The sequence below is a fragment of the Nycticebus coucang genome, chromosome 16, assembly GCF_027406575.1.
Source record: "Nycticebus coucang isolate mNycCou1 chromosome 16, mNycCou1.pri, whole genome shotgun sequence".
Taxonomy (NCBI): domain Eukaryota; kingdom Metazoa; phylum Chordata; class Mammalia; order Primates; family Lorisidae; genus Nycticebus; species Nycticebus coucang.
Genome location: NC_069795.1, coordinates 75,997,933 through 76,021,316, shown reverse-complemented (window position 1 = coordinate 76,021,316; position 23,384 = coordinate 75,997,933). Strand labels below are relative to the sequence as shown.

The 23,384-nt window shown below is 44.9% G+C and overlaps 1 protein-coding gene and 1 pseudogene across 1 annotated transcript; both read left to right on the top strand.

The window, feature by feature from the left end:
• The first annotated feature begins 6,013 nt into the window (after positions 1-6,013).
• Positions 6,014-7,613, top strand: LOC128567462 (DNA repair protein RAD51 homolog 1-like; annotated as a pseudogene).
• Positions 7,614-19,808: 12,195 nt separating this feature from the next.
• Positions 19,809-20,624, top strand: LOC128567748 (60S ribosomal protein L7-like). The gene has a single exon (XM_053565220.1). It carries the CDS (start codon positions 19,823-19,825, stop codon positions 20,567-20,569), a length of 747 nt encoding a protein of 248 aa, XP_053421195.1. The 5' UTR covers positions 19,809-19,822; the 3' UTR covers positions 20,570-20,624.
• Positions 20,625-23,384: the final 2,760 nt, after the last annotated feature.

The window sequence follows — 23,384 nt, the reverse complement described above, 5'->3', positions numbered from 1 at the left end:
GCAGGCACCTGTAGTCCCAGCTATTTGGGAGGCTGAGGCAAGAGGATCACTTGAACCCAAGAGTTTGAGGTTGCTGTAAGCTAAGACACCACAGCACTCTACCAAGGGTGACCAAGTGAGACTCGGTCTCAAAAAAAAGAGAGAGAAAGAACAGAATGGAGTCTGACCAGGAGTCAGCTTCCTCCCATACAGTTTCAAAAGTCTTTTACTAGTGTAGTTGGAATGTGGGAAGGGGTCACGAGAGGTGAGGGAAGTCATCTTTTTTCTGCAGAGTGAATGATGCTGTGTCAGGGACAGATCTTAGAATTACTCCCTTCTGCCAAAGTGTTAATCTTGCTGCAGGGCCTTATCTCTAGTGTCAGCCAGGACCTGGGTAGGAGATGCTGATGTTTCCCAGGAACTCTGGCCTTGAAGTATTCCAAGAGTGTGGGGAGGGGGTTGCTGTGACCATGCCGCTTGGTCTCTGACCTGCTTTCCATCACTAGCTGTCCTCCCAAGACGGCTGGATTCTTATCAGGGTCCAGAGGATTTACAGGGCCATGGGAAGGGGTTGTACTCTTGTCAGGGTAACGAAGATTTCTTCCCCACAACTCCCCACTTTTTGTTTTAAGGAATGGACCCACTAAAATCTCTTAAAACGGCTTCCTGCTGGCCGGGGATGTAGACTCTTTTAGAGGTCTGGTGAATTATTGGGGTTAGGAAATTGTTGGTGTTGTCTTAAGCGAGTATCTTTCACAAGGACCTGAGTGAGGGGTTGTTGGGTTAAGCTGAGAATGGTGTTTAGAATGAACTAGATCACAGCTTGTATAAGGAGCAGACCTAGAGAGACACAAAGTAACAAAAAAAAGTGAAGGGGTAATTAGAGATAGGACCCAGGGGAGCCAGCTTTTTGAGTCAAACCAAAATTGCCAGTTGTTTTCTCTTTGTCTTCGAAGGTTGGCAGCTGGTTCAGCTAATTTCCTGGCTGCAACCCCCCTCCCCACACTCTGGCTGAATCCAAATTGGTTGACACAGAAGTAGCATTCTTCATCTAGGAACAAACACGAGTTTCTCCTTTCTGCAATGAGATCTAAGCCACATGTGTTTTGGAGAGACATGTCTGCTAAGGAATCTGTTTGGTTTTGTAGTCTGTTTTTCGTTTGGGGGTTCCCTTTTTAGAGACAGGATCTTGCTGTGTTACCCAGGCTACAGTGTGGTGGTGCATTCTAGCTCACTGCTTGCCCAGTTAATATTTCTATTTTCTCATAGAAACTGGCTCTTGTTATGTTGCCTAGGCTAGCTGCAAACTCCTGGACTCAATGTGATGCCACAGCACTCTACCAGCTTTGACAGAGTGAGATTCTGTCTCCAAAAAGAAAAGAATAACTATAAATTTCTCAGCCTGAACAAAACTGGAAAGATGGGGTTGTCCCCAGTACTAAGTCTGACTCTCTCATCAGGGTAGTTAGAAACCCTGAAACTGGATGTGGTAAGGCCTCACGTGGGACAAGGGTATGAGTGAAGCCCAGGGAATTGGCCCGATAAGAGCCTGAAGGAAGAGTTTTGTTTGTTTGTTTGTTTTTTGAGACAGAGTCTCACTATGTCACCTTCAGTAGAGTGCTGTGGCATCACAGCTCACAGCAACCTCAAACTCTTGGGCTTAAGCGATTCTCTTGCCTCAGCCTCCCAGGTAGCTGGGGCTACAGGCACCCACCACAACACCTGGCTATTTTTTGTTGCAGTTGTCATTGTTATTTAATTGGCCAGGTTTGAACCCGCCAGCTTCCGTATATGTGGCTGGCGCCGTAACCACTGTGTACGGGTGCTAAGCCAATGGAGGAAGAGTTAATTTAGCAAAATGTCCTTGAAATACAAGATTACAGCTCTGCTAAACCACTGAGTCATATCCTAGCTCCACAGATCACAGCAAAGTTGTTCTGGGTTTCTTGAGAAGAAAATCTTTTTCCTCTTCCAACTTGGGTCCAGTAGTGGGCCTGCAACTAACTGGAAAAAAAGTGTAGTAACAGGAAAATGGGCCTTGCCCATGCCAACACTTATTTCCTTGGGCTCCAGAATAGGAATTCCAGTGACACCTCTATTCTCTTCTCCATTCACTTCTTTTATTATAGTGTAACCTATGTGCAGTAAACTATGGCAACCTTAAGTAGTGTACAGCTTGACGAATGTTTACATATGTATATACTCAGGACACATCTGCCACCCACGTGAAGATACAGAACATGCCAGAGCCTCAACAGGCTCCCTTGTGTTACTCTCCAGTTGAACCCACCTACTAACCAGATGTAACCACCATTCTTATCTCTGTCACCATAGATTAGTTCTGCTTATTTTTGAACTTCATATAAATAGAATCATGCATATATACTCCTTTTTTTTTCTTTTTTTGAGACAGAGACTCTCTTTGTTGTCCCAGGTGGAGTGCAGTGATGTCACTAGAGCTCACAGCAACCTCAAACACCTGGGCTCAAGGGCTCCTCCTGCCTCAGCCTCCCAAGTACCCTGCCACGAAACCTGGCTACTTTTTCTATTTTTAGGAGAGACTGGGTCTCGCTCTTGCTCAGGCTGATCTCAAACAATCCTCCAGCCTCGGCCTCCTAGAGTGCTGGGATGACAGGTGTGAGCCACTGCGCCCGGCCCTATACATTCTCTTTTGTATCTGGCTTCTTTCTCTTCACATTATGTCTGTGAGACTGACCCACGTTGTCATGTGTGACGGTATGTCATTCTTTAAATATAAATATGCCACAAGTTATTTGTCCATTTTACTACAGATGGGCTTGCGGGCTGTTTCTATTTTTCCACTATTTTGAATAAAGCTGCTATGAACATTCTTGTATGTGTCTTGGGCATACAGATGGTCCCAACTGATTTGACTTCTGATTTTTTGACTTTATGATGGGCTTATCAGGGTATTAATGTGTTTTTCACTTATAATATTTTTTATTTACCACAGGATTATTGGAACATAACCCCATTTTAAGTCAAAGAACAGCTGTTTCTATCCCGGTTTCTGTGGAGCATCCCATAAGCCATGAGGAATGTTGCTGACAGACAGACTCATTCCAGGGACATAGGGTCTCCAGACACATTATATAAGGCTTCTTAGAAGATCCCACAGGATCAGCAACAAGTCAGACAACTGGATAATGTATCTTAAGAATTTGCTCCCTTTATCCCGGGTCCACTTCCCCTTTCCCTAATCCCTGCTCCTAGGGATTATGTGCCTAAATAAATTAGAGAAACTAGGTTAAAGCACACCCATTAGCCAACAGCTGGGCTCTGTGCCCACAGGGCTCCTGTGCTATAATCATTTGCTTAGAAACCAGTGTTCCCTAGGAGACAAGGGGTCATTATACCCCCTGCAACATAGGAGTGGGCGCAGAGGACTTGCAGGAGATGAGGCCCGAAATGTGCCCTGGAGCCCTGTTGTGGAGAATTTTGTGTGCCAGGCGTGGGAGCTGAGCTTTATTCTATAGATGAGGGGAAGCTGGAGGGAGGTTTGAGGGGAGAGCCGGCAACACCAGAGCTCTGCTTTGGCAGTATGGTGTGGGAAGAGTCCAGGAGGGCAAGAGGACCTGTTAGGAGGCCGTGACCTAGGACTTTAGCAGTGCATTTAGAAAGATAACGGATGTGAACAAGGCTGTGAAGTAGAACTAGAAAGACTTGGCACCTTGGAGAGGAAGGCCAGGGCAAAGAGAAGCAAAAGATTACCCTGAGGTTTGGAGTGAGTCCAGGAGGCCAAGGACAGGGAAACCATTTGCAGAAAGGAAGAGGAGCAGGTCTGGGAGGAAAGGCGACTGGCTTACCACACCCCAAAGTCCCATCATCTTCCTAAAGTTTTGAAATCCTACACACAAGGTGACCCCCGGGAGGCCAACCTTAGCTCACCAGAGGAAGGCCCCCTGCCTTTCCTCTGCCCCTTGAAAGAAAAGGGGTGGACATGAGGCCAGGGATACAGGGCCTAGACCAGAATACTTCTAGACTTCTAGGCAGTAACGCGGGGCCAGGGAGGAATACTGCGGAGAGAGGACAAATTGCTTAGCCAAAAAGGTGCCTGGTTTTTATTTTCTACTCTCGAGAAATGTTTGCTATAGTCACTATAACCATCACAAACAATGACCAATGCCAGGAGCCAAACTTACGTTTCATAATTTGTATGGTTGATTCTATGCACACTGACACTGTATGGTTGATTCTATGCACACTGACACGTGTTTACGACAATCGCAGATTTCAGTTTCCCTCTGGTTAAACCGATGTGAAAGTACACAGGATGGGAGTAGAGAGACCAGCACCCCTGGGCCCAGCAACACTGGCCTCAGCAGGCCAAGGTGAGGCAGGTGGCCTCTGATCCATGAGTGCTGCCAGCCCAGGGTTGGGAGGTGACTCAAGGGAGGAGTCAGGCTCTCTTCTTGATTCCCTTCACAGCCATGGACAGAGGCATTCCTGGGATGCTGCGCTGGAGAAGCTGCTGGACCTGTGAGCAGAGAGTAAAGGCCTGTTCCCTCTCCAGTGTACACAAGCCAGGCCCTCTCTACACCCGATCTCAGTTAATTCTTGCCACAGCCCCACCAGGCCAGCTCTAGAATACAGATGTGGAAACTAAGGCTTGGAAAAACTAGAGTATTTTCTCATGGTCACCCAGGTAGTAAGTGGTGGAGCCCAGAATTGAAGCCAGGTCTATTTGTCTTTTTTTTTGTTGTTTTTTTTTTCTTAGAGACAGAGTCTCACTGTACCGCCCTCGGGTAGAGTGCCGTGGCGTCACACGGCTCACAGCAACCTCCAACTCCTGGGCTTAAGCGATTCTCTTGCCTCAGCCTCCCGAGTAGCTGGGACTACAGGCGCCCGCCACAACGCCCGGCTATTTTTTGTTGCAGTTTGGCCAGGGCTGGGTTTGAACCCACCACCCTCGGCATATGGGGCCGGCGCCCTACTCACTGAGCCACAGGCGCCGCCCTGAAGCCAGGTCTATTTGATCCAAGCCACACTGTTCCCATTGCACTATGCTGCTTTTCTTTCTGCCCAAAGCTGCAATATGCTAGGATGGGGCCGAAGCCTCTCCTCCAGTGCTGGGGTGAGAGTCCTGGACAGGTCAGGAGTGGAACCAGGACAGAGAAGGAAAGAAAAGAATGGAAAATGATACAGGGCAGAGATCAGCAAACCATCAATTCATGGGCCAAATCTGGCCCCTGCCTGTTTTTGCACAGCTCACAAGCTAAGAATGTTTTCTACATTTTTAGATGGTAGGAAAAAAAACAAGAGAGCACATGAAAACTATATGAAATTCATATTTCAGTGTCCATAGGCAGAATTTCTGGTTCCTATCCCTAAAACCATCATTGCAACGGAGCTCCAACCTAGCTCAGACCCTTCTCCCCACTTAGGTGATTGTTCTCTGACCTTGGGGCCTGGAGGCCAAGCAGGGGCCGGCTGCCACCCACCCCTTCTGGGAGAACCTCAGGGTGCTCACCGTGCTCTTCACCCAATCTGGATTGCTTCTAGTAGGACTTGGGGGCGTGTCTGTCCGCAGCACCATCTGCAGCACCATCCTGGTTGTCTGAGGAGCTGAGAGAAACACAGGTTGTGAGGCTCCTGTCCTCATCTCAGCCTCCCTCCCCTGCTGCTGCTGCTCATCTTCCCAGCACCTCTCTGCAGACTCCTGCCTGCCCTCAAAAGTATACATGGGACCAGCCAAGAGGCATCACCCTGCAAGAAAAGGAAGGGAGACAGGTGGAAACCCCTCATTCCCCTCCTTCACTTAACCTGGCCCTCTGGAACCTGGAAAAATGCCTCCGAGGGGAGCAGCAGCTGAAAAGGAGCACTGGGGAAACAAAGCTGGGAGGAATATGCAGGCGATTTTGATACAAAAGGAACAGAGTGCAAGGATCTCAGGATTGTCAGGGGCCTTTAGAGCCAAGCAGTCCACATGCTGGCCTGGGCCTAAAGTCCAGGCAAAGAGCTTGCCTCTCTCTCCTGCTGTATTCAGCCCTGCTGTGAGTGGAACTGAGCCTGCATGGTGGTTATCAGGGTTGCAGAGGCCACTGTGGTCTGGGCAGCAGTCTGGTACCACATGGCAGAATTCATCACAGTAGCAGCTTCCCCTCTTGCAGTGGTGATCTGTTCCAAGGCAGCAGAGGAGCTGGGGTTGGGAGCAACTTCCTAAAGAAAAAGGGACATTAAAAAGAGACAGATTTAATAAATGGTGCTAGCCAACTGAATATTCACATGGAAAAGAATGCATTTGAACCTGCACCCCACACCTTATATAAAAATGAATCCACTCTTTGGCAGATCTCAAGTACGGAGGGAAACTGAAGGGCTGCTTGAGATGCATAGTTGGAAGCTTAAACTCACCTGGTTGTGCGTCAAATGTCGGGACAAGGCAGTAGAGAAGTGGGGCCCAAGCCAGGGGACTGGAGTCTGCGCGGAGTCTGAGGAGAGCCAGCCCAGCGGACTGAAGTCAGATTGTACCCCGCCGCCGCTGGAGTGAGCCCCACTGCCCATTGAGTAATAGCTATGCGGATACGTCAGTGGAAGAAGAAAGCTTTGGCCCACAACCTATTTCAGTTAGAGCTATGTAGCATAAATGCAAATTATGTGAAGAAACTGGAAGAAGCTGGATTCCATACTGTGGAGGCTGTTGCCTATGCACCAAAGAAGGAGCTAATAAATATTAAGGGACTTAGTGAAGCCAAAGCTGGTAAGATTCTGGCTGAGGCTGCTAAATTAGTTCCAGTGGGTTTCACCACTGCAATTGAATTCCACCAAAGGCGGTCAGAGATCGTACAGATTACTACTGGCCTCAAAGAGCTGGAGCTCTTCAAGGTGGAATAGAGACTGGATCTATCATCACAGAGATGTTTGGAGAATTCTGAACTGGGAACACTCAGATCTGTCCTACACTGGCTGTAACATGCCAGCTTCCAATTGACTGGGGTGGAGGTGAAGGAAAAGCCATGTACATTGACACTGAGGGTGCCTTCAGGCCAGAACACCTGCTAGCAGTGGCTGAGAGATACGGCCTCTCTGGCAGTGATGTCCTGGATAATGTAGCTGGAGGGTTCAGCACAGACCACCAAACCCAGCTCTTTATCAAGCTTGGGCCATGATGGTAGAATCCAGGTATGCACTGCTTATTGTAGACAGTGCCACCACCCTTTACAGAACAGACTACTCAGGCTGAGGTAAACTCCCAGCCAGGCAGATGCACTTGGCCAGGTTTCTGCGGATGCGTCTGTGTCTTGCCGATGAGTTTGGTGCAGTGGTCATCACCAACCGGGGGTAGCCAGGTGAATGAGCTGCCATGTTTTCTGCAGATCCCCAAAAACCTATTGGAGGAAATATCTGCCCATGCTTCAACAACCAGAATGTACCTGAGGAAAGGAAGAGGGAAAACCAGAATCTGCAAAATCTGCAACTCTCCTTGTCTTCCTGAAGTTCCTATGTTTGCCATAAATGCAGATGGAGTGGGAGATGCCAAAACCCGAATCACTGGTTTCTCCCTTGTGATAAACCTTAAGCTCCTAATGGAGAGGGCAACTTTCTGGGGTTCTTCTCAGGCCTCTTCCTGTTGTGACTGCCAGGAAAAACAGCTATTGTATCAGCCTTTCTAATGGTATAAACAGAAGACAGGTCAGTGGTCAGAAACTGGTCTGAAATGTTTATTCCTTCTGGAGTGCATTAATGTCTGATTTCTTTGGATTTGGAGAAGAGGTATGAAATACCTTTGACATAGTGCCTTGAGATTGACTCAGTTCTAACAGCTGTCTGCTGGAAATCTTATCTGAGAGAACTAAAGCTGGGGAGATCTGACCCTTCTCTCATTTTCTGAATAATGGTAACATAAAATATCTGAGCTCTGCATATAGCAAGGGGAATGGGTCTCTACACAAGTTCTCTTTCTCTGTCAATATCATTCTCCTATCAATCAGGAAAAAAAAAACAAAATGAAAAACTAAAACTATAACATAGACATAAATGTTCATGCCCGGGATTAAGCAGTGGTTCCTCAGACATCCAAAGTATGAGCAACAAAAGAAAAAAATAGATAAATTGGATTTGATGAAAATGTAAAACTTTTGCACTTCTAAGGATATTGTCAAGAAAATAAAAACATAACCCATGGAATGGGAGAAAATATCTGCATACCATACATGTAATGAGGGAATATATAATGAAATATAATTTGGTTGTTTTTTATTGTGAGATTTCATTATATATTCTGGATTTAAAAATGGGCAAAGGATTTATTTATTTATTTGAGATAGTCTCACTTTGTTGCCCTTGGTAGAGTGCTGTAGTATCATAGCTCATAGCAACCTCAAACTTACAGGCTCAAGCAATTCTCTTGCCTCAGCCTCTCCAGTAGCTGGGACTACAGGTGCCTGCTACAACACACGGCTATTTTTAGAGACCAGGGCCTGTTTTTATTTTTTATTTTTTTGAGACAGAGTATCACTTTGTCGCCCTGGTGAGTACCATGGCGTCATAGCTCACAGCAACCTCAAACTCTTGGGCCCAAGTGATTCTCTTGCCTCAGCCTCCTGAGTAGCCAGGACTACAGGTGCTCACCATAACACCCATCTAGTTTTAGAGACAGGGTCTCACTCTAGCTCAGGCCGGTCTCAAACTCGTGAGCTCAGGTGATCTGCACACCTTGGCCTCCCAAAGTGCTGGAATTACAGGCGTGAGCCAACATGCCTGGGCTAAAAATGTGCAAAGGATTTAAACAGACATTTCTCCAAAGAAGATATACAAATAGTCAACAAGAATATGAAAACATGAAATATGGAATTACAGGCATGAGCCAACATGCCTGGGCTAAAAATGTGCAAAAGATTTAAACAGACATTTCTCCAAAGAAGATATACAAATAGTCAACAAGAATATGAAAATATGAAATAATGCCCAACATTATTCATCATCAAGAAAATGCAAATCAAAACCACAATGAGATACCACTTCACATTCATTTGGATGGCTAAAATTAAACAGACAGAAATAGCAAGCATTTATGAGAATGTTCAGAAATTGAAACACTCATACCTTGCTGGTGGAATTGTGAAATGGTGTGTGGCCACTTTGAAAAACAGTTTAACAGGGCGGTGCCTGTGGCTCAGTGAGTAGGGGGCTGGCCCCATATACTGAGGGTGGCTGATTCGAACCCAGCCCTGGCCAAAATGCAGCAAAAAAATAGCCGGGCATTGTGGTGGGTGCCTGTAGTCCCAGCTACTCAGGAGGCTGAGGCAAGAGAATTGCCTAAACCCAAGAGCTGGAGGTTGCTGTGAGCTGTGATGCCATGGCACTCTACCAAGGGTGACAAAATGAGACTCTGTCTCTAAAAAATAAAAATAAAAAATAGAAAAACAGTTTAACAGTTCCTCAGAATGTTAATCATAGAGTTACTATATATAACCCACTAGTTCCACTTTGGGCTATATACTTAAAAATGTTGAAAATACATACACACCAAAATATATATGAATGTTCATAGCAGAGTTATTCATAGTAACCAAATAGTAGAAACGGTTCAATTGTCCATCAACTGATGAATGGGAAAAACAAAACATGGTATATCCATACGATGGTGCTACAGTTTGAATATTTAACCCTGCAAGCCTCACATTGAAATCTGATCTCCAATGTTGAAGGTGGGGCCTTTTGGGAGATACCTGGGTCATGAGTATCCCCCCCATGAATGACGTGGCGCCATCCTTGCTGTGATGAGTGAGTTATTTCTCTATTAGTTCTAATTGTTTAAAAGAGCCTGGCGCCTCCCCGCTCCCTCCTTGCTGTGTGAGCTCTGCGCACATGGGCTCCCTTCACCTTCTGCCATGAGTGGAAGCAGCCTGAGGCCCTCACCAGAAGTCGATGTTGGCGCCATGCTTCTTGTATAGTCTACAGAACGGTGAGCCCAATAAAATTCTTTTCTTTGCAAATTACCCAGCCTTAGATCTATAGCAACACAAACAGACTAAGACACAATAGAATGTTATTCACCCATAAAAAGGAACAAAATCCAGATGCATGCTACAACACAGATGAAGCTTGTGAACGTGGGAAGTGAAAGAAGCCAGTCACAAAAGGCCACATATTGTATGATTCCGCATGAAATGTTAGAATAGGAAAATCCAGAGGGATGGAAAGTAGGTTAGCTGTTACCGGGGGCTGGTGGGTGTGGGGAAGAGGGAGCGACTGCTGATGAGTATGGAGTTTCCTTTGGGGGAGACGAACACATTCCGCAATTAGATGGTGGTGACAGCCACGCAACTCTGTGAATACACTAAAAACCACTGAATTGCACTCTTTAAAAGGAAGAATTTTACATTACGTGAATTACATCTCAGTAACGTTATTATTAAAAAGAGAGAGCCAGAGTGACAAGCTAAGAGAAAGAAGGAAAGAAAAGAGGGTGACAAGAAGAGGGGGACAACAGGGAAATAAATGATAGCAAAGGAGAGAGAGAGGCAGCAGGGACAACATGGGACAGAGCAGAGAGTGTGGTAAGGGAGAGAAAACCCCAGAAAGTCAGAGGAAGGTCACACAGCAGTTTTATCAACCCCACCCTCTACCATTTCCCCACGTTGCTCAACTCAGTTGTTATCTGGACACTGCCTGTGCACTACATCACAGCTCACAGCAACCTCCAACTCCTGGGCTTAAGCGATTCTCTTGCCTCAGCCTCCCAAGTAGCTGGGACTACAGGCGCCCGCCACAACGCCCGGCTATTTTTTTTTTTTGGTTGTAGTTGTCATTGTTGTTTGGTGGGCCCGGGCTGGATTCGAACCGGCCAGCTCTGGTGTATGTGGCTGGTGCCTTAGCCGCTTGAGCTATCGGTGCCGAGCAGGGGATATACCTTCTTTAAGACATGGGAAAGCAAGGCAGTGGCAGATAGGAACTACCACCCCTGTTACTCAGTGAGTCTGTGGCTCAGGTAAGAATGGGACTCAGTTCTCACCCCAGGACTCAGCACTGGTTTCCTTCCACCTTCACCTAATTGCGCCTAGTTAGGTTAGCACCTGCCTGTTTGTTTAAGGGTAAACGTGAGGGCTTTATTTAGGGATAAACTTAAGGGCCTTCCAAAGTTGACAAGATCAATAGGGAGCAGGCCTCTGAGAGGATATGGGGCTGGGTGGAGCTGACCCAATCTGTGATGGAAACAGGGGCCAGCAGGTGTCTGGTGAAAGGGAAGCAGTGGCCTGGTAGGTCAGATGTCCCAAGGTGGTGGGGGGCAGGGCTTGGGTAGCAGCCTCTGAGTTTGGCCTGGCTTTTGCCTCATGTTCAGCGTAGGAGCTTCCTGTAAACAATCAGCTTCCCTTTTCCTGTTGTCCTTCTTCCAAGTGCCTGGTCCAGCATCAGGTTGTCACCAAGACCAGGGACCAGTCAGAGAGGGTTGGGCCTGAAATAGAGCCCCAGGAACCATCCAAACTAGGGTTGTAGAACATGTGAGTCAGAGATCAGTTCAGTGGTCATGACCAATATTTATTTTAATAGGATGGAATGGGATAAAATAGATCTTTTTATTTGTTTTTATATACATGTATGCCTGTACTAGGTCAGAGTGTAGTATTTATTAATGTGGTTTTGGGTCAAAAACATTTGAAAGCCATTGATCTAGAGAGATGCCCTCATTTCATCAATGAGCAAAGAGCTATTTCCCAAGGTCATGCTTGAGTTGTTGACCAGCAATCCTGATCTCTTCCCTGCTTTCCCACCATCATGCTCAGGCTTCTCACTCAAAAAGCCTCTTATTGCACATGCTTCTGGCCATCTCTGCCTGCACCCTCTGGCCTCCGAGTCTTTCCTTAAGCTGTTTCCTTTGCTTAGAAAGTCCTTCCCTCCCATATCCACTAGAAAAAAAAATCTCTTATACTTCAAGGCTGCATTTAAATCCAACCTCTCCAGGGTTGCTAAGGAACTAGCTCGTTATTATGAAAGTCATAAAGACTCAGACATTTATCTAGCCTTTCCATACAAACCAAATAGTTGATAAGGGAAAGGTCTTGTTGATAAAAGAACTCCAGCTGATAAACACAGAAAGTGACAATTAGAAAAACACCACTTGGCAATCCCTAATGAAAAAACGGATCCAAGCAACAATTGTCAGTGGAGACTAAAACCATTAGAGAAATGTTGATGGGGAACTTTTATAATGGATGTGCTATATGGCTGGCCAAGTTTAAAGCCAGTAAAAGAGGGACAACTAGACATTTTGTGTCTCTTTCAAGTCACAATAAAAATTACAAAGCCTCACCTTGGAATATTCGTGCCAAAAGAAACAGCCAACTATTAAAAAGGCATTTTTAACAAGTGGAGAAATAGGAATATTGATAGATATCAAATGATAGCAATTATTTTAGCTCTGATAAAGTACCATAGTTATGTTTTGTAAATATGAAAGATAAGAGCCTGAGCAAAATGCTGATAATTTTGAAGTTGGTTAACAAGTACATTGAGTTCATTATACTATTCTCTCTACCTTTGCTTGTGTTTGAAATTTTCTATTATAAATAGTTTTAAAAAATAAATTAGATCTATTCTAGGATTGATTTTTTTTCCTCTTCCCTGAAAACCTATTTTAACATAGCATTCACTCCTGTGTCCGTTACTATTACAGTGTCGTTTCTGAAATAGTGCTTTTGTCTTCCCGACCAGCTCCTGGAAGGCAAGAAGTTTTACAGGCATGAGCGCCCAGCCTAGTGCTGCCATTTTTTGATGGTACCAGGCAGCACTGTGAAGAGATATAGCTCTCTTGAGGCCTGACTATACTAAAATAGAAAAAAAAAAAAATTAGCTGGGTGTTCTGGCAGGCTCCTGTAGTCCCAGCTCCTTGGGAGGCTAAGGCAGGAAGATCACTTGAACCCAGGAGTTTGAGGTTGCTGTGAGCTAGGGTGATGCCCTTGTACTCCAGCCTGAGGCGACAGAGTGAGACTCTCGTCTCAAAAAAGAAAAAAAATTTATAAATGTTAAAGAAAAAAGAATGTCAGAATTGAATTTGGGCTCACACCTGAGCCCTCACAGCATTCATAGGCCAGAAGAGAATTACATCTCTTTTTCTTGTTTTTGAGACAGTCTCACTTTGTCACCCTCTGTAGTGCCATGGCGTCATAGCTCACAGCAACCTTAAACTCTTGGGCTCAAATGATTCTCTTGCCTAGGCCTCCCAAGTAGCTGGGACTACAGGTGCCTGCCACAATGCCCGGCTATTTTTTAGAGATGAGGTCTCCCAGAGTGCTAGGATTACAGGCATGAGCCAGTGCGCCCACCCTAGTGCTGCCATTTTTTTTCTTTTCAGTTTTTGGCCGGGGCTGGGTTTGCACCTACCACCTCCGGCATATGGGGCTGGCACCCTACTCCTTTGAGCCACAGGCGCCGCCCGAGTGCTGCCATTTTTTGATGGTACTAGGCAGCACTGTTAAGAGATGTGACTAACTCTCTGGGAGGCTGAGGCGGGTGGATTGCTTGAGCTTGCGGGTTTGAGATCAGCCTCAGCAAGGGTGAGACCTCATCTCTAAAAAATAACTGGGCGTTGTGGCAGGCGCCTGTAATCTCAGCTACTTGGCAGTCTTGAGGCAAGAGAATCGCTTGAGCCCAAGAGTTGGAGGTTGCTGCAAGCTGTAATGCCACAACACTCTACCAAGGGCAACAAAGCAAGACTCTGTCTCCAAAAAATGGCAGCACATTAAGAAAAGGAAGTTTACACTCCATGGTGGCCAAGTACCAATTCATTCATTCATGCATTCCATGTTAGTCTATTGAGTGACTCTCTAGATGGGTACTATGGTGAATTACACAGTTACATTCCACTACCCCAACCTTCCTTCCCTTAAAAGAGCTCAGACTAGTGAACAGAATATCATCAGAACTGCATGGTAAACACAGGGAAGAGCAGAGAGAGCCACAGGGAGCAGCCTTCTGGTGAGGGAGGGCTACCACAAGTGACTCCTGTATGACTGTCCCAGTGGCTTCAGACCAAGGAGCCAGCAGAAATGCTGAGGCGTGGACAGGAACAGGTTGACAGGTTAGCCCCTCTCCAGAGCAATGCTCTTTAAATGGACACTGTAGAGCTGAAGTGAGGTCCTGTGTTAAATGTGTTTTGACAGTTTTACAGAGAAGAAAGTAGATGCTCCTGGGGAAGGATGAGGGAGGGGTGCATGGGGCAGCCCCTTCCAATCCTCTGTGGTCTCTGGCGAGCCTGCTCCAGCCCCAAACTTGCAAACCCCACTCAGCAAAACTGAAGCCCTGCTTCCCCCAGAAGTTCTATTTACAAAACAATTTAACAACACGCCTGCTGCTACGTAGCACGACCCTAAGGCTGCCACACACACAAGGAGTATAGTCATGTACTGCATCATGATGTTTGGTCAACAACAGGCCACACGTACGGAAATGGTCCCTTAAGAGAGACAAATGGGGCATATATAGAAACCTGACATGAGGCACTTGATACTGGCAGTGAAGATCAAGTAAGAGAAATGCCTGATACTCAGGAAGGGTGCTGGGACATTTGGTTTTCCACATGGAAAAAAAAAATATATATATATATATATAAATATATATACATAGTATGCCATCTAGGTTTGTGTAAATATACTCTATTGCCTAGTGACATATTTCTCAGAATGGATTGCCATAATTAAGCAACACTTGACTGTACCCCTACCAAGGACAGTTTTCTCCTAAAAGAAGTTCAAGTAAATGCAGCTTAACTAATCTCACTGCGTTTTCGGGGATGTTTTAATAAACCTGATGGATTGGAGCCTGGCAGTTGCCCAGTGATTTTGCCTGTTAATCTGGATCTGTCCTCACCAACTCCCCTTCTCACCTGTCCTCCCCTATCTCCCACAGGGCACATTCTGGAGCCCCACTCTGGGGTTTTATGTGCCAGACCCCACTCTGGACACTCTGTACCTTCCCAACCAAAGCAGACCCTCCCAAGCTAATCACAAAGACATCTAATATATCCAAAGGTGCCCACACCGAGAAGCATATAGTAGGTACTTAGCAAATGTCTGAATAAATGAATTATTTGATTAATTAATTAATGCCAGGCCACAGGAGGTAGATCCTGCCAAAGACAAAAGAGAGTGATTGATTGAATGAATGAATGAATGAAAGAGACCAGAGATGGGGGGGTCCCTTTGACATCTAGCACAGATGCTAGCCTGGCTCCTCACCTGTCTTTTGGTTTGGGGCCGCAGGGGTCAGCCACAGCAGGAGGAGCAGCAGCCACATGGCACCGGGCAGAGGTAGAAGTGTTTCAGGGGCCAAGGCCTGGGTTTTAATATCTGCATTCTCACTTGGTATTTGCACTCCTGGGGAAGAACCAGCTGACACCTGGCAGTCACTGGCAGAGGGCATGGGTGTGGCACAGGTGTCCCAGCTGCTTGGAGTAGATCATCCAAGAGAGGTAATTTTCACATGCCCTGGGGACTCCAGGGTCCAAGGGAAGAATCAGAAAAAACCAGAGCAACAGAACTGGCAGGGACCTTGGACATTATCTAGTCTGACCTTCCCATTTTATAGATAAGGACACTGAATTCCAGGAAAAACTAGTGACGCTCCACGTTCACACAGCTCGGACATGTAGAGCTGAAGTGAAAACACGGATCTACTGCCTCCCACTCCAGGTTTCTTTCAACCAATGCAGTGGAGATATTGGGAGGTCTCCTGGGAGGTGCTACCAGCCAGGAAAATCCCTTTGAGCTGGTCACCTCTATTCCCCTTCAGACTTCGCATAAGTTGTCTACACCACATGGCTGTTGGAATGCTGCCAAAACAAGAGAGGGGCGAGGGATAGATACCTGAGGGGAAGATGCCTACCCACTTCTCACCTGACTCTACCCCCTCCTTAACCTCTGGCAACCTCTAATCTGTTCTCTGCTTCTATAATTTTTTTTTTTTTTTTGAGACAGAACCTTGCTTTGCCACCTTTGGTAGAGTGCCATGGCTTCATAACTCATAGTAACCTCAAATTCTTGGGCTCAAGTGATCCTCTTGCCTCAGCCTTCTGAGACTTGGGACTACACGTTTTCACCACAATGCCCAGCTATTTTCAGAGGCAGGGTCTCACGGTCCAAGAGCTTGGACTGGTCTCCAACTCCTGAGCTTAAGCAATCCACCCGCCTCAGCCTCCCAGAGTGCTAAGATTAAAGGCGTGAGCCACTGTGCCCTGCTCACTTCTATAATTTTGTGATTTCAAGAATCTCATATCAATGGAATCATGTAGTATGTAGCCTTTGGGAGTAGATTTTTTCACTCAGCATAATTGTCTGGAAATTCATCTAGGTTGTCGAGAGCATCAGTTGTTTATTCCTTTTCGCTCTGAGCAGTATTCTGTGGCATGGATGTTACCACAGTTGTGTTTACCAGTTGGCTGTTAAAGAATATCTGATGTGTTTTTGGTTTTGGCGATTATAATAAAGCTACTATCAGCATTCATGTACAGGTTTTTGTGTGAATGTATGTTTTCATTTCTCTGAAACAAATGTGCAAAGGTGAAATTTCTGGGTTATATTGTAGCTGTACATTTAATCTTTTTTTTTTTTTTTTTTTTTTTTTTTGAGACAGAGCCTTAAGCTGTCGCCCTGGATAGAGTGCTATGGTATCACAGTGCACAGCAACCTCCAACTCCTGGGCTCAAGCGAGTCTCCTGCCTCCACCTCCTAAGTAGCTGGGACTACAGGCATCCGCCACAACGCCTGGCTATTTTTTTGTTGCAGCCGTCATTGTTTGGCAGGCCCGGGCTGGATTTGAACCCCTCCACACACACACAGCTCAGGTGTATGTGGCTGGCGCCTTAGCTGCTTGAGCCACAGGGGCCGAGCCTGCACATTTAATCTTATAAAAAAAACTGCTGAACTGTTTTCTAGAGTGGCTGTACCATTTAACATTCCCACCAACAATGATTGAGTGGTATAGTTTCTGTTCATTCTTGCCAAGATTTAGTATTGTTACTATTTTTATTGTGGTGATTCTAATAAGTATACAGTGATACCTTGTGGTATACATTTGCATTTCCCTCATGGCTAATGGTATCGAACATCTTTTCATGTGCTTATTTTCCATCTGTATATATTTTTCAATGAAATGTGGCTTCATGTCTTTTGCTCATGTTCTAGTTGCATTGTTTATTTTGTTGCTGTTAAGAGTTATTTATGTATCTAGATACTAGTCATTTGTTGGATATGCGGTTTGTACATACAGTTATGTACCTCATAATGAAGTTTCATCAGTGATGAACCACCTACACTTTAGAGATTCCATAAGATTATAATGGAACTGAAAAATTGCTACTGTTCAGTGACATAGTAACCATTGTAATGTCATAGCTCAATGAATTACTCATGTGTTTGTAGTGATGCTGGTGTAAACAAACCTACTGCATCACCAGTCATATAGATGTAGTTATATATAGTACATTGTGCTTGATAATAAATTACTATGCTATTGGTTAATGTATTTATTATACTATACTTTTCATTGTAATTTTAGAGTATACTCCAAGACACTCTGAGACAGGTCTCTTAGGCAGTATTCCAGAAGAAGGCATTGTTATCATAGGAGATGACAGCTCCATGTGTGTTAATTGCCTCTGAAGACCTTCCAGTGGGATAAGATGTGGAGGTGGGGGTGGCACCTGTGGCTCAGTGAGTAGGGCGTTGGCCCCATATACTGAGGGTGGCAGGTTCAAACCCAGCCCCGGCCAAATTGCAACAAAAAAATAGCTGGGCATTGTGGTGCGCACCTGTAGTCCCAGCTACTCAGGAGGCTGAGGCAAGAGACTCACCTAAGCCCAAGGTCTGGAGGTTGCTGTGAGCTGTGACACTACCGCACCCTACTGAGGGCGACAAGGTGAAACTCTGTTTCTTTAAAAAAAAAAAAAAAAGATGTGGAGGTAGAAGACAGTGATATTGATGATCCTGACCCTGGGTAGAACTAATGCTGTGTTTGTGTCTTAGTTTTTAATAAGAATGTTTAATTTTCAAAAGTTAAAAATAGAAAAAATCATATAGAATAAGGATATAAGGAAAGAAAATATTTTTTTTTTCTTTTTTTTTAAGAGACAGAGTCTCACTTTATGGCCCTCAGGTGCCGTGGCCTCACACAGCTCACAGCAACCTCCAACTCCTGGGCTTAAGCGATTCTCTTGCCTCAGCCTCCCGAGTAGCTGGGACTACAGGCGCCCGCCACAACGCCCGGCTATTTTTTGGTTGCAGTTTGGCCGGGGCTGGGTTTAGAACCCGCCACCCTCGGTATATGGGGCCGGCGCCTTACCGACTGAGCCACAGGTGCCGCCCGAAAGAAAATATTTTTTATATAGCTAATCACATGCTTGTGATTTAAGTTATGTTATTTCAAAAAAGTCAAAAAGTTTGGCTGGGCTTGGTAGCTCACATTTGTAATCCTAGCACCCTGGGAGGCCAAGGTGGGCAGATTGCTTGAGCTCAGGAGTTGGAGACCAGCCTGAGCAAGAGTGAGGCCCCACCTCTACTAAAAATAGAAAAACTAGCCAGGCATTGTGGCAGGCACCTGTAGTCTCAGCTACTTGGGAGACCGAAGCAGGAGGATCACTTGAGCCGAGGAGTTTGAGGTTGCTGTGAACTATGATGCCACTCAGGGCGACAGAGTGAGACTTTGTCTCAAACAAAACAAAACAAAAAACTTTACAAATTTATAAAGTAAAAACATTGCAGTAAGCTAATATTTACTAATAAAGAAAGAGAAAACTTCTTAGGCTAAGCGTACAGTGTTGATAAAGTCTAGAGTAGTGTACAGTAATGTCCTATTCAATCATTGCTCACTCACCACTTACTGATTCACTCAGAGCAACTTCAGATTCTACAAGCTGAATTCATAGTACATGTCCTATACAAGTGTACCACTTTTTATCTTTCCTCCTGTATTTTTACTGTACTTCTTCTGTGTTTAGATACACAAATACTTACCATTGTGCTACAATTGCCTACAGTATTCATTATAGTATCATGCTGTACAGGTTTGTAGCCTTGGTGCAATAGGCAATACCATACAGCCTAGGTGTGTAGTTGTTATCAGATGAAGAGGGTCTGGCTGCCTGTCATTGTCCGTTTACAGATAGAGACAGGAAAAGGTCCACCAAATGTTATTTGTCAGAAAGCCAGTGATTCTGGAGAACAGTGAGAGTAGCCTTTCTAAGACTGATCTATTCTTCCATTTCTAAAATCACAGTTTTATATATGAAGGTTTAAAGTGAAGACCACATTAACTCTATCGGCATAACTTTGTGACCTATTACATTTCCAATTGAAAAGTCAGTTTCTTGGGGGGTGGGCGCAGTGGCTCACATCTGTAATCCAAGTACTCCTGAGCTAGAGCGGGACCCCACCTCTAAAAATAGCCAGACGCCTGGAATCCCAGCTACTTGGGAGGCTGAGGCAGGAGAATCGCTTGAGCCCAGGAGTCTGAGGTTGCTGTGAGATATGATGCCATAGCACTCTACAAAGGGCGACAAAATGAGACTCTGTCTCAAAAAATAAAAAATAAAAATAAAAATAAAGAAAAGTCAAGATGGGCACCTTTAGGATGGGAGCTAAATTTACAAAACAAGAAGAATGGGAGCCAGGAGGTGAAGGTTACTTCTGCCCTAGCCTGACTGACTCCATCTTATTTTCACTACATGTGTTTTTATTCCTTATTTCTATTACTATATTTCATATCTATGAGATAGATTTTAAATGGAAATAATTATCAGGATGTATTGTATTTGTCCAGGGACAGAATTTATTTGGGTGAAGGATAGGTTTAAAGTTATATTGGGGTTCCTCTTTTTCCGGCTGGAACCATGGCGGCTGTTGAAGAGAAGAAAAAGAAGGTTCCTGCTGTGCCAGAAACCCTTAAGAAAAAGCGAAAGAATTTCGCAGAGCTGAAGATCAAGCGTCTGAGAAAGAAGTGTGCCCAAAAGATGCTTCGAAAGGCAAGGAGGAAGTTTATCTATGAAAAAGCTAAGCATTATCATAAAGAATATAGGCAGATGTACAGAACTGAGATTCGGATGGCTAGGATGGCAAGAAAAGCTGGCAACTTCTATATACCTGCAGAACCAAAATTGGCATTTGTCATCAGGATCAGAGGTATCAATGGTGTGAGTCCAAAGGTCCGAAAAGTGTTGCAGCTTCTTCGCCTTCGTCAGATCTTCAATGGAACTTTTGTTAAGCTCAACAAGGCTTCCATTAACATGCTGAGGATTGTAGAACCATATATTGCATGGGGGTACCCAAATCTGAAGTCAGTAAATGAGCTAATCTACAAGCGTGGTTATGGCAAAATCAATAAGAAACGAATTGCGTTGACTGATAACAGTTTGATTGCACGATCTCTTGGTAAATATGGCATCATCTGCATGGAGGATCTGATTCATGAGATCTATACTGTTGGAAAACGCTTCAAAGAAGTAAATAACTTCTTGTGGCCCTTTAAGTTATCATCTCCACGGGGAGGGATGAAGAAAAAAACAACCCACTTTGTAGAAGGTGGAGATGCTGGTAATAGGGAAGATCAAATCAATAGGCTTATTAGAAGAATGAACTAAGGTATCTGCCCTGATTGTTTTTGTAATCTGGTCAGTTAATAAACAGTGACTGCTTTCAAAAAAAATAAAAATAAAAAAATAAAGTTATATTGGGAACAAAATGCAGTACAGTTAAATAAAAGACAACAAGGGGCATATTAAACATAACAACAAATATAGATGTCTGAGAATAGTATATGTCTGGACTTGGCGCCTGTGGCTCAAGTGGCTAAGGCGCCAGCCACATACACCTGAGCTGACCTGCCAAACAACAATGACGGCTGCAACCAAAAAATGGCCGGGCGTTGTGGCGGGCACCTCTAGGCCCAGCTACTTGGAAGGTGGAGGCAAGAGAATCGCTCAAGCCCAGGAGTTGGAGGTTGCTGTGAGCTGTGATGCCACGGCACTCTATCCAGGGTGACAGCTTGAGGCTCTGGCTCAGAAAAAAAAAAAAAAAAGATAGCATATGTTTGCTTCTGCCAGAATCCTGTGGATATGATCATGCTGACTTCAGCTTGGGGCTTTCCACATACTAGAACCATAGGCAGGGGGGTTTCTAACTCATCTAGATGACTCTTTCTCTACCCAAAGCCCAGGACACATGGCTCACTTCTACACCACCACCCTAGTGTCCTTTTCTATAGTTTTCTTGTTCTTCTTTCAAGTACATGAGAGAGCCTCCACCCCAGGTTTTTCTTGTAGCCCCCTCCCCCTTATCAAAACTAGTTTGGCATGGGTTACTGTCACCTACAACCAAAAGCGATTTGACTCTTAATAATAGGTAGTTATTGTTACCTGGTATTGACAGGTAGGAAGAATAGTTTTCTGTTTTCGTTTTGTTCGAGATGGGGTTTCACTATGTCACCTGGGCTAGAGTGCAGTGACATGATCATAGCTCACCGTAACCGCAAACTCCTGGCTCAATGATCCTATTGCCTTGGCTTCCTGAGTAGGTAGGATTACAAATGCACATCCCCACATGGTTAATAGGTTTTTCAAATTTTTTATTTTATTATTATTATTTTTTTTAGAGACAGAGTTGCACTTTGCTGCCCTCGGTAGAGTGCCGTGGCATCACAGCTTACAGCAACCTCCAGCTCTTGGGCTTAGGTAATTCTCTTGCCTCAGCCTCCCAAGTAGCTGGGGCTACAGGTGCCCACCACAAGGCCCAGCTATTTTTTGTTGCAGTTTGACCGGGGTTGGGTTTGAACCCGCCACCCTCGTTATATGGGGCCGGCGCCCTAGTCACTGACCCACAGTCGCCGCTCAGTTTTTTCAAATTTTTTGTAGAGATAAGGTCTTGCTACATAGCCCAGGCTGGTCTTGAACTCTTGTCTTTAAGAGATCCTCCCAACTTGGCCTCTCAAAGAGGCATGAGCCACCATACCTGGGCTATAGGTATTACAACTATAAGGATATATTGTAATTGATATCTAGATCCCTTAGCCAGCAGGCCACCTTTGGATTTAGTTCTCCTGGAAGTTACCACAGTGCCCGGTAGTGAAGGAGGTGAGGAATTCCAGTATCTCCAGAGGATAGAATTGAGGGGAGGAGCAGTGAGAGAAGACATGGGAAAGGAAGACGGGGCCAGATTATGGACAGCCTTGGTGGCCATACCAAGGAGAATTAGGGAGTACCTGAGCAGTCTTAAATATGCCAGATGGTAATTTAAAAAAAAAATTCTTGGGTGGTGGGTAGAGGGAGGGGGATCGGTGGGATCATACCTGTGGTGCATCTTACAGGGGTATTTGCGAAACTTGGTAAATGTAGAATGTAAATGTTTTGGCACAGTAACTGAGATAATGCCAGGAAGGCTATGTTAACCATTGTGGTGAAAATGTGTCAAATGGTCTGTGAAGCGAATGTGTGATGCCTCATGATCATATCAATGTATACAGTTACGATTTAATAAAAAAAAAATAAAAAAATAATAATCAGACACAGAAAAAAAAAAACAAAGCATAGTCCATAAAAGAAAAAAGAAAGTCAATAAATTAGCTATACCAAAATTTAAAAAAAAAAAATTCTTTCTAGCTACTGTGTAGAGAATAAATTAGAATTTATAAGATAGGAGGTAAGGTGGCCCAAATTGTATTACTGCAATAATTCAAGTGGTGGATATTGTTGATCTACAACAGGGCTGTAAACATAGAGGAGGATAAAGGTTAAAATTTAAGAGAGAGGGCTGGGCATGGTGGCTCACACCTGTAATTCTAGCAATCTGGGAGGCTGAGGCAGGTGGATTGCTTGAGCTCAGGAGTTGGAGAATAGCCTGGGCAAAAAGCAAGACCCCATCTCTAAAAACAGCCCTGTGTTGTGGCAGGTGCTTGTAGTTCCAGCTACTTAGGAGGCTGAGGCAAGAGAATTGCTTCAGCCCAAGAGTTTGAGGTTGCTGTGAGCTATGATGCCACTGCACTCTACCCAGGGCAACTGAGTGAGACTCTGTCTCTAAAAAAGAAAAAAAATTTTTTTTAAAGAGATAATTAGAAACAGCATTTATAGCCCTTGGTGAAAATTTGCCTGTGAGCAAAAACAGGGAGAGAGAGAGACCATGCCGAGAAGGTGGATGGACAGTCACTGGGATATCAAATACTGGAGGAGGAAGGGGCGTGGGAGGATGACAACTAGATCTGTTTGGGACACACTGGTCTGAGAGGCCTTTGTGAGAAAGCCTTACAAATATGTCCATTAGTGTGTTGGCCAAACAAGTCTGAAGGTCAGGGGCATCTGGGAGTGAGGTATAGAATTAGGTAGTCATCAATATGTGGAAGGTAAGCAGAGCCATGAGAAGAGCTAAAATCCCACAGGGAGAGGGGTAGGGAGGAGAAAACAGGCC

Bases quoted from the DNA above. Each gene is read 5' to 3' on its own strand.
- LOC128567748 (XM_053565220.1), top strand. From the start codon at position 19,823: ATGGCGGCTGTTGAAGAGAAGAAAAAGAAGGTTCCTGCTGTGCCAGAA.